General features: G+C 36.9%; 1 protein-coding gene across 12 annotated transcripts in view; it reads right to left on the bottom strand.

The window, feature by feature from the left end:
* Positions 1-9,422, bottom strand: part of caskin1 (CASK interacting protein 1) — a 104,283-nt gene extending 94,861 nt beyond the window's left edge. For 2 of the 12 annotated variants that reach the window (XM_082165787.1, XM_082165785.1), the window contains exon 1: positions 8,582-9,420. In XM_082165787.1, coding sequence (XP_082021913.1) covers positions 8,582-8,675 — 94 coding nt within the window. In that variant the 5' untranslated portion in view covers positions 8,676-9,420. Of the gene's footprint in view, positions 1-8,581 lie in introns of all 12 variants that reach the window. The other 10 variants (XM_082165788.1, XM_082165786.1, XM_082165780.1 and 7 more) reach the window with 7 other exon arrangements.
* Positions 9,423-12,113: the final 2,691 nt, after the last annotated feature.

The raw sequence follows: 12,113 nt of genomic DNA, 5'->3' as shown, positions 1-12,113 counted from the left end.
CAATGGATGAATCTGCGGAAAAATCGACAATGATTCCACAGAAACACAAAGCACTGTTTTATTACATTATTTAGGCGATGGAGCTCCCGGTGCCGATTCTTTTAAAGCACTTTTAAGAATCAACCTGACAGGAGATTATGTCTTAAAGAGGAGGTCACACTGACAGTGATTTGCAAAGACAAAGTGTCTGAATGACATTTTCTTTGTGACATAAGAAAGAACTTTATGCGAATGAGCAGCGGCACAATATATAAGGCTATGACTATGACATGGCGTTTGAATGCATACTAGAAACCAATAGCACAACAACTCAATAACCTCCAGGGATTTAATTAGTGTGAACAGGCTTCAGTTATAGACCGTAGACCGTCTCCATGATATTTTTTACCTTCAACCTCAGACAACACAAAGAAAAGGATCTTTATGCAAACAGCCTACTGATTGCTCTCATCAAAGCATCTACAAGCCCTTTCACTATTGAGAGAACAAGAATAGTGGAATCATTCTTTGAACTGAAGACAAATGGGAAATGTTTTTTCAACATTCAGTACCAAGTTGCAGTTCTGACCAGATTAAAGATGGATCTTAAAGGGCATTTCCAAAACCTTTCATCACAAAGTTCAATTAGATCCATTATTAGAGGCTAGCTTGTTATATGGTCTGTGCATGTTAAAATAAGACAAAAAAGGTCAAATGAAAAAAATGTGTTTAGAATATTATTGGAAAATCTGATTATAACTTAAATGTGTTCATTGCCATTTCAAGCAATGAGGTCTCATCAAATTGAAAAGCTTAGGGAAATGTGTTTTGATCCGCTCTGCTTGATAGGGATGTAATACATGACATCATCAGGAATCCATTAGAAAATTAATTATCGCTAAAAGAGAACAGGCAAAGAAAACAGTTCAAAAAGGTGAAACTTTTGCCATGCGCGTGACTGATTTATCACAAAGTGCGAGTTATGATTTATTAAAAGTGGGCCTGAGTGCAGAGAATTAATTCACAGACTAGATTGGTTTGAAATAACTTGGGGCTACACTGGGAAGAAGATTAATGTCACAAGGGGGAGAAAATGTCCATTTCCTCAACAGACGGGGTCCGTTGCAGAGACAAATGCCTGGCTTCAATCGCCCCCTCTGGGAAAGTGTGATCTGGTGAGCGGCAAGAGGTTTATTTAAAAGAAAAATTATACAAATGAAACAATCCTACACATGGGAGCTAGGAAAGCAGAGATGACATTCTTGGAGAATGTGTGGGAGACTATTTTGACAGTGTTTCTGAAGTTCTGTCAGAAGAATATTATGTTCCCTGAACAGTTCAGAACCGTTTACATAAATTATTTTGGTGCTACTCCTATAATGCAATATGGCAAACCCATTATGCTATAGGCATCACAACATTATGCTGTAAACATATAAACGTTTTTTTTAAAGAAGTCAATTTAAAATAACTGTTTTCTATTTACATATGTTTTAAAACTAATCTTAACATTATAGAAATGTATTGTAGAATGTATGACCTTTTTGCATTTTGTAAAAGCAGAGATGATATAGAACAAAATGAGGTATCAGTTGTAGTATGTGTAACACAACAATAGTTGACTAAGAAAATGTCAACCACCCATTGTCCCGTTTTTGCCTTGGTCCCCTGGAGCATTTACAACACATGACCTTAATCTGGGGACCTGACCCACATAATCCTGGAGGTAGAGGAGGCGGCAGCATTCTTAAGCACATTAACTGTTGCTGATTCCAGCCACATACTCTGGCATGTATAAATGTGCTTATCGCTATCACTTTGATCAGACACCACACCATGGTACACATGAAATCTGTTCAAGTTTCCTTATGATAGCCTTGAGAGCATAATTGCAGTTTTGATGATTTCATACATAAAAATCTGCAAATTGGCTGTTTGAAAAATGTAAAAATGCCCTTGTACGGTTCAAAAAGTCTATAAAACCTTGCGCTATTATGAACATCAATGAGAGGTGTGAAGAGAAACAGAGGATGCTGTTATGTAACCTCACACAATGGAGTTGTGGGTATAGTGGAGGTGGGTGGACGGAGAGAGAGGGTGGAAAAAGTGGACTGTGTGTTTTGTCATTTCTTATATGCTGCAGTGTTACAGAACATCGCCTGAAATCTAACAATATAGCAGTAATGTTGATAACTGAAACTGAATTTTAAGGCTGTTTTTTAATATAAATAAAGTGAAATAAATGTATTTTAATGTATTACAGCACACATTCATATGAATACTTTGAAATTGTGTATTTAATCTGAATTCTATATCATTAATGGTTACTTTTTATTTAAAGAACACCCTTTTTTTTTCAATTCAATCAATTTCTAATGTTATTAAGTGAGTACCCTCCTTCTTTCTTACATATTCTGAAATATATTCCATGCCATCACCACAGATTTTCACATTTTTACTAAACCTTTGGAAAGTGCACACACTTTTTTACATTATTATTAGTATGAGTTTCTAACGACAGTCACTGCAAGAGTCATTAATCATAATCCTCACAGCAAATAAACAGATTTAATGAGTGACTCACTAAGAGTGACTCAGTAAACCCAATGTTACTGGAAATAAAGAATCTTGAGAGATATTGAGGATCTTCACATCCAGATGTTGGATTGGGGTGAGCTGACCGACAGGCAGCTGTGTGGAGAATTGCGGCTGTCGGCTGAGAAATAGTGCAGATGTCTCTGTCTGGAGGCCATATTTGCCGGGCTACAGCAGACAAATGGATCACATATCTAGCAAACCTGAATCCATCTGATCCTTACAGACTCAGGCATGATTAAAGTTCCCATCTGGAGTGTGAATGAGGAGATCTGGATGGATATGTGCTCACAGGGTCAGCAGCCATTGCAATTGGGAAGGAAATTTGCACATGGTATCAAATCCTTTATCAAATGATATAGATGCACCTATGTTTTATTCAGCAAGTAATTTCTACATATACAATTCTAATCCATTAGTATTTACAAGTATAACATGTATTTTGAATGAACATGAATTAACAATTTATGTTAACATTAATGTAGATTAATAAATACAGATAAAAAAAGTTGTACATTGTTTGTTTATGATACCTAATGAATTAACGGTAACACTTTTGTTTAGGGTCCAATTCTCACTATTATCTAACTATTAACTACGTTTTTTTCCCTCAATAAACTCCTAATTTCTGCTTACTAATAGTTAGTAAGGTAGTTGTTAAGTTGTATATAGTTGTAAGGTAATGTGTTGGATTATGGGATGTTGAATATGGTCATGCAGAATAAGGCATTAATATGTGCTTTATAAGTATAAACAGCCAATATCCTGTAATAGCCTATGCATGCTAACAAGCAACTAGTTAAATGCGATAATTGGACCCTAACTAAAGTGTTACTGTATTAACTAACGTTAACAAATTGAGCACTGAAACATTTTACATAACCATTTCCAGTTATTAGTCTAAAATAGACTAATACAACTAAAAAATGTAGTCTACAAAAAAAAAAAAAAATTTATTTCAAAAACATATTTTGAATATCACATCAAGTGACTTTTTAATTACATAAGATAATAACAGAATAAGAAACTTTATCATAAATTGACAGCTCTAACAGACAGTTTTTGTCCTGTCATCGATGTTATTTGGGGGGGGGGGGGGGGGGGGGGGCTCAAAGAGTTCTGCTTTGACTCAATAGCAACTAAATAAATGTCTATTCCACAGCTAAATATAGTATCAAAAAAAATTACCCATTTCTTAGACAAAGATGTTTTATATCTTAAAAGCTTAATGTTCAGCATTATGGCTTCATAATACAGGGTGAATACAAGCAAATTTGGACATTTTTATGATAATGTGTAATTGCTGTTATTTTAATGATGCCAAATGGTTTAGTTTCTGAAAAATGCCACAACACTATACTATAGCATATACAGAGGGAAATTATTATTTTTTTAAAATGTATGTTCTCAAATAAATACAAAACTTTCACACTTAACCATTTGTCCCACTATTTCTGTGTTCACTCTGTTTTTTTTTATTAGGATTTATTTCAATTATTTGTGTGAAAAGAGAAAACATCCTGGAAGACGACCGCAAATGTGTAATTCGATGTTCAGCTCTTTAGAGAGATTTGTGAGTACTTACTGAACTATATTATATACATTTGACCACCCAATAAGATATCCAACCTTGGACATTTAATAAAGCATGCCATGTCAAGCATCTACATTTAATTTAATGTACCCGCTGCAGACTCTGAGCTTATGAATATACAGTGAAAATAAATCCTCCAACCAATCTCAACAGTATTAGTACTTCGGTGAGCTGACTGCCATCCATCAATATAGCACTATACACTACTGCACCCCTACTTTCATTTTCTCACCAGATTTATTTCACTCCAAAACATCAGAATCAAGCCGGCAGAGGAAAGCAGAGTGAGCGAGGCCTACAACGATCTGAGTTTTTTTTCCTTTGGGACCCCATATGCTTCGACTGCTAAAATAGCTTGTCTCTAATTGCTGCTGGGATATGTGAACAGGTTGTAGAGGTGGAGAATAGATAACCCATCCCGTCATGTCTTCATCAGTATGTTGAGTCACGCTCTGCAATGTTCCACTCACTTCATGCTAATGAATCTAATCAGCAATTTACTGCAATAAGATATACTGTATTCCAGATGTTCTTTCTGTAGGGTTCTGCATTGAATGCTTGTGGAAAAGGTGGAGAATGTGCTGAATATGTGGAAAAATGCTGCGCAGAAATCGTCTGGAAACACTCTTTCCAATTCACTCCCTCCCTCTGGGCTCATATACACAGTAACACCTCAGAATTCAGACCTCAGTACTTCGGATAAATGAACAGAAAAGGAGCTTCACCCCCATTGAGAAACAAACGCTTCTTGCGTGAGACATCAGCACTAGAGTCGTGCTCACCACTAAAATCCCCCAAAGGTGGCCAACCGTACAGTGAGAGATGTGAACGTTTCGTTATGTCAGAGTAACTGATGTCTTTCTGCTGTCTTATTATTTCTGCTTCTCTTGGTTTCCCTCCCAGCACTCTTTCCTCCTTTCTTTCTCTCTCTTCTGCGACTCACTCAAAGCCATCTGCACTGTAATTCAATCATCACACTAAGCAGTGAAAGTAATGATTACTTGGATTAGCTACAGGGCTCCAAGCCACTGTCTTAATATTGACTGGCAGTGAGTGCAAATATGAGCTCGGCCAGCAGCTTCGTTTCACTTTTTGAGGGATGTTTTATGATGTTGTCTGAACTCACCTCATAATATTGCCAAAATTTTACAATATACGTGATGCAAGCTATTTTTAGATAGATAGATAGATAGATAGATACATTATATATATATATATATATATATATATATATATATATATACACACACATTATAACAGCACCTCTCTCCCCAGTCTGATTGAACGTGCCGTTAGTTCCGGTTTCCATGAAGCCCCTCTTTCCGAAATACGAAATGTGCTGTGATTGGTTAGCTGGCCCAGTGTGTTGTGATTGGCACCACTTAGTGTGTGTTGGGGAAAGGTGTAAATATTAAGGATGGCGTCAATTTCAAACCAATTCAAGCCTGATTCAGAATTCAGAATGTTAACAAACAAGAGGATCGTCCAGAACGGATTTCAAGCACGGACTTTACAAGAACAGATTTCACAGGAAATTTTCAGAGTGGTGCGTTTTTTCCCCCGTAATTTTCTTATACATTTTAGGGTACGATGTTATACACCATTTAATTATGATATTTGTCTGAAAACTATGGTAATACAAACAGTAATCAATCACAAAACCATGGTTAATTTTCCTAAGGGGCGGTGAACAGTCTTACAAAAGCAAGAGCTTACAAATGCTACAGTAAACACTACATCAGTACTGTAATGTTAGTTAGCAGGCTAGCGGAGGCAAACGCTTTGCCCTTTGTTTACATCATAGCAACTATTAAACTTTTAATAGGAACTGTTAATAGAAACGCAACTACAAATAATAAGACATACTAACAAGTTGTGATCCACAAACAACAGATTGTCCCGACAAATTGGGAACTGCTCCATTTCAGGAGAAGCTTTTGTGCATATAGCCTGCATTGTACTCTGTCTGTCTACTGTTCTCCGTAAAATGTGCAGCACAGCACACAGATAAATGTTGGGGTATAATAAAGCCCAGGAAAAAAGCGTTTAAATATATATATTTATATATAAAAATATCTCCCTTTGGAGTGGACTTTGAGCTTTGTAACCTTGCAGATGTTTTTTATGCTCAAATAGCAACATTACACACTAACTAATGTTGAAAAAGTTCAAAAGCATAATAGGACCCCTTTAAAATTAAATTAAATGCTGTACCAATGTAAAAGTACATCTAGGCAACTAGTAATAGCCAGAAATAAACTCTACATTCATATTAATAAATGTTTACAAATCGTGAGCTTAGAATTATAAGGTTCTATCTCCACTTTTGGTCGAAATTTAGTTTTTGACATAATCTGATCCATTAGGTGTTTATTAATGCCTGTGTGGTGTTATTTTTGTAAAAAAAATATTTTGTAGTAATTAATAAATTAAATTAATAGTTATTAATAAAATAAAAAGGTTCCATCTCTCCATTGCCAGCTGGGATGTAAAAACTTTGATGCTCAATATCTCAGAACTACCCTAAACGGAGATAGAACCTTATAATTCTAAGCTCACGAAATGTATAAGGGTATACATGGTATAAAAATGTATGTGTCAAACACACAACAATTCAATGTTGGCAATCAATGACACCAGGGCCAGGCACTTGATTGTTCAAAGCTACAGTCCTTAAACTAATAAGCTATGATTTTATAATAATAGGATTTTCGTACAAAAACAAATGCAGGTGCTGCATTTCAGTCAATTGACCAAAACTTTGTTACAGAGCACAGAGAGCATCCAGCCCAACCAATCACTGTCAAACAGGAGACTGCAGTTGCTCTGACTGAACTAATTGGCTTCTGGGTAGCTTTGTGTTTCCAATACAGAGGTGGAGCTTTACATAAAAGCTAACCAACAACACTTTCACAGAGGCATAACACTCTCCGTTTGAAGAAGCAGACTCATTGTTTGACTGACAAAAAAACTGTGTTACATGAACATGTGAACTCAACACAGATTTTCATAAACACAATTTGAGTCTTCCTAAGTGAAATGACTTACAATAATCAACCATGACCTGAAATAACCAACTATAAAAGACATAATACTCCAAGATTTTGCTTTTCCCACAGAGCAAGCATCATACATATTCAATGTCAAAAAGCTGTCACCGTTTACAGCATACATCTACGTGTTGCTTCGATGGCAAGAAGCCAAGTGATGAAGCTCGTTGGCAGCTCATTCCTCTCTCTCCTATTGTGAAAGTGCAGTGATGTGGATGCACCTCATGCTCGTTCCACCCCATCATTACAGGGGGCAGTGTTTAGCAGAGCAGGAGTGTGCTGCTGCCACACTGGAGAACAGGCAGACGAGTGCCGAGACACAGCCTGGTGCTCAGCGTCATGACGGCTGTGGTTCTCTGCCTTGAGCCCCCAGGGGTTATTATAATCCAAACATGCTCTGCGCAGACAGGCACGTAAGACAAAGAAATCTCAGTCGAGCTGTTGTGTGAGATGCTGTTGATAATGTCACAGATGTGGTGGAGGAGATAGAAAGCAGACCAGCACAATGCATCCTGATGTGCAGCCACCTCAGTTTGTGGTATTCGAGGCAGAACATCGATGAGAAGCTCAGTCCAGGTGGGCATATGAATGTTCACGCTTGCTTTTCAGATGATAGTGTGAACCTGCCAAGCAAATTTAGTTCTCAATGGGAGAGTGTTTTTCTCACCATATGAAATGCATCCTCATCCCCCCCCCCCCCCCCCCCCCCTTCTAAAAATAAATCATGTTTACCACACAGCTTTGTCTAGAAGTTGTTGCCTGTTGAAAGACATTTTGCTTCTGAAAATGTTCATATAACTCTGTTTTATGCACGCACAAACAGTATTCCACCTCTGAAACGCCCCTTTACGAGGGGAAAGCATCAGAATCACATTGCAAATCAAGTGGATATATTGGGCTTTCAAAAACATTTATCATTGCTTAAAATAAAAAAAGTGCTCATCAGGATCAGCTCCATAATCATATGAAAGTCTGGAACATCACAGTATTCAACATGGGACCCCTCTATCATTCTGAAAAAGACCAGCTCAGCCCACTAATGAATTGCCATGCTGGTTTATGATGGTCTAGTTGGTGGACCAACAAAACCAAGATGTTCACCAAGCTGATTGACCTTGCTGATAATGCTAGTTAGAAAGCTTGTTGAGGGCATCAGCACCCAAAACACAACATATTCTGGTATTTTCAACAGCTTGAGTGAAATCCTAAACATACAGCCATAATTAAAAGGTAGGGCAAGTGTTCTCCTTCTCATCAGAAAGTACACCCAACAACTTAGGATCTCTCTTGCCTACCCGCCATGACAACATGGTAAGCAATAACGCAAACGCTTTTTATTTTTTTTAAATCAAGCAAGACCTACTTGCTTTCCCGGGTTTGGGCCTCTGCAGGAGCTTCTGCACCGTCATCAGGTCCTCAGTCTTCACCGCTTGAAGTAATTCATGATCTTTCCCCATCGTTATTTATTTTACATCCAAAGCATCCTCTGAATGTGTGGTGTTGCCCGGAGATTTCCTCTGCGGATCCTCCCTCTTGCGATGGACCTGCAGGGCGCGATGATGATGATGATGATGGTGATGATGATGCACACTGGCGGAAGGATGCTCGAATACTATAGAGCTGGTGCAGCTGGCTCCTATGAATCACAGATGTTCTTATTCTGATATCAAGAAGACAAGCAACACGGCGACGGACTTGCGATTAACGCATCGGTGATGGATTGGATCTTCAGTCTGCGTTGTGATGGCCAAAACTGAACAGTTTGTTCTAGAAAACCATCATCAGATAAATCAGCTTCAATCACGTTTTGGTAGCGTGAGCGGAGTTGATGCGATGCTTTAAAATACAGCAAAATCAATGTTCCTTTAAATTCCCACGAGCATTTTTTTCCTGGGATCCGTGAGGCTGTTCAGAAGACGTGTCAGTCGGCGGTGCCATCGCTCCGTAGTACTCGACCCGTTATTTTCTATGCTGCGATGGAAATACACAAGGAGCGTGCAATGTGCATTTCCCCAGCCGTGGATTGGGCTGACATTGCTGTGGTAAATGGCTCCGCTTCATCCAGAGGGCGGTCCCAAAGTGTAGGAACACCCCCCTATTCCAGTGTTGACAGCCACATGCTACGAGTCTACATTCATGCACTGCTGTATCATAAAGACATGCTGTTGAAAACACCATTACCCTGTAGCTGGCACTGGGAACTTGGTTATGATCTTGTTTTGTAACCTACCTTTTGCCCAACTGCCAAAGGTGGATTACAGCTGGACAACTCACCTGTGCACTGGAAACAAATTTCTCCTTTAAAACGAAAAATTGTTATGCTACTAGTAATTATTTGTAATTAATAAATAATCCGATAGTCAGTAGTATTGAATTAGTCCCTAATACTTCATTTGCTTCTAGTAGTGCCTAGATGTCAATAGTGGCAAGTTCCATTTTCCAAATATTGCTAAATTGTCATTAGTAACAATTATTAACAAAACTGAACCATTGACGATTCATTACCAAAAATAAAGCAAATTACAAGTGACATGAGAAACATTAACAATAGTTTATCAGGTGCTAATATGCAAAACTAAAAATAATTATTAGCAGGTAATGAAAAACTATTAGTGATGATACTGCATGGTCTATATTGGATTATATCTAATGAGTTAATATCAGAATCTAACAAGTAGGCCTAGTGAAATATATTAGTCACGATTAGAAATATTAAAAAAATAGTCAATTGAATTATTTACTCATTAATTAAAAAGTACTAACATAAAAATATATACTAGTTAGTTTAAAAGAATTTGTTGTCCTTTATCTGGATGCTGTAAAGAAGATTTCCATAAAGATTGAGCATTTCTGAACTGCGTTGTCTTGTAGGATGCTATGATTCATGTAATTTTCCAGATTTGTTTTCTTACAAGTTAAAAGAACACATAGGACATAAAATAACACTTGCAGTTTTGTTTTTCTTACCTCTCAGACCCAACAATGCTGTCAGTTCTTCAGTTTGAAGGAGCCTGAAGATTACAAAGTAGGATACAAAAAGAGTTTGGCTGCATGAAGCCTACAAAACAAAACTGTTCCCTGAATGCCTGGTCAGAGTTATTGTCTTAACTACATGGGGTTTCTTTCAGAGTCTTATATCCGAGTCACAATGACCCTCTTTCAGAGCAGGATCCAGATCCATGACTGTCTGTCATGTTCTATTCACAGCTACTTAACACTTGATTTACCACCTCAGAAAAGAAAACTGTAATATTATGCCTATAAGGTTTTTTTCTTTTCATTTTTTGGAAATTAGGAAACTGCACTTTCAAAGTTACTGATCTTGTCACCCAAAGTCTTTGAATGGATATTTTACCCAGATAGTTCTGTCATCACTTACTCACTCTCGTCTCATGTTGTTCCAAACCTATGATTTTTTTTTTTTTTTTTTTTTTTTTTTGTCCATACAATGGAAGTCAGTAGTTACCAAAACTGTTTGGTTTCCAACATTCTTCAAAAAGGTGGAAATCAAATAGGCTACAAAATCTTCAAAATGTTGGAAACCAAAATCAATGTGTTTTAAAGAAGAAAGTCATAAAGGTTTTGGACAACATGAGGGTGACATGGGGCTCAAACGTCTGAACAAGTCCATATAATGTTTCATCTTCATAGGCGATCTCTGAAAATTCTTTGTAGCTCTAATTTGTACACCAATGATTATTTTTATAATAATAATTATTATTATTATCATCCCAGAATGTTCTGCATCTGCAGCACTGGTTTAGCAGTAGCCTAAAAATGAGCAACAGCAAGTGATTTAAAAACCACCCAGATATTTTAATATTTTAAACGATTTTAAACATATGATATGAAAAGCCATTTTGCTCCAATTGTGTTTGAACTCTCTAATATGGTTTCACCAATTTGCCCTCATCATCACCATCATCAAACATACCTGCACATCCTCCATCCAGACATTACAGACCCTATCCTGTTCACTGTACTGTGATCCAGCGCCACCCAGTGTTACATAATAGAAAACCAATTCTAAAATGCCCTATAACATCTTGCAGACCTCTAGTGTTCACTACGCACATTAAATTTCAGCTGTCAGTTTTTTGCAGATAGAATGCAGTGAATGGGTGGAGACAGGCCTCTTGTGGCTATCACCCTATATAAATACCATGTATTGAACGCCATTAAAACGTGCATCTCATAAAATATGAAAATATTCAATATATGAATATTTGAAAATATCAAATTCCATGTGGTCTCACACACTCTTCTGACAGTTCTGAAAGCTTTTAGCAGTCATACATATTTTTCAGCACCAAATGAACAATTGAAATAAGACACTGAGCACTTAATTGCAACACTCATAAAACCGATGTGTTGGAAACAAAACAAATTGTGCTATTTCTATTTCATGTCTATACAAGGATAAAACATTTTGTGTTAACTCAACCAGTGTAAACCATCTTAACACAAAGTGTGTTTAGATCTTTTACACACTAATGTGTTATAATCACACTATTTGTCAGAAATGTGCCATCTTTGAGACAATTTGACAAAAACATGCAATGCAAAAAACAAACTCGCTTTATTAAAACTTCACTGTTACATGTATATTAAAAACAGTTAACATTCACTCAAATCCGCATACAGTTCTTTTACATTCATCTCGTTTACATTTATACTTCGAGTGCATACAAGCGAGGTTGAGTTTCTTGCATATCTCCACCATCGACAACAAGTGTTTGAAGCATCTTCCATTTACAGCTGCAAGAATGCAAATAAAAACACCTAATAACATTAAAAACTATACCTAATAACATTATAGAAAGCATTTTTTAACAAATGACCAACACAAAATTACACAAAATGTGTTAAAATAGCCATAACACAACAATATTACT

This window comes from Leuciscus leuciscus, assembly GCF_965113295.1.
Source record: "Leuciscus leuciscus genome assembly, chromosome: 1".
In the NCBI taxonomy this organism is placed as follows: domain Eukaryota; kingdom Metazoa; phylum Chordata; class Actinopteri; order Cypriniformes; family Leuciscidae; genus Leuciscus; species Leuciscus leuciscus.
Note: the sequence above shows the minus strand (reverse complement) of the source record. Positions and strands in the feature narration are given on the sequence as shown.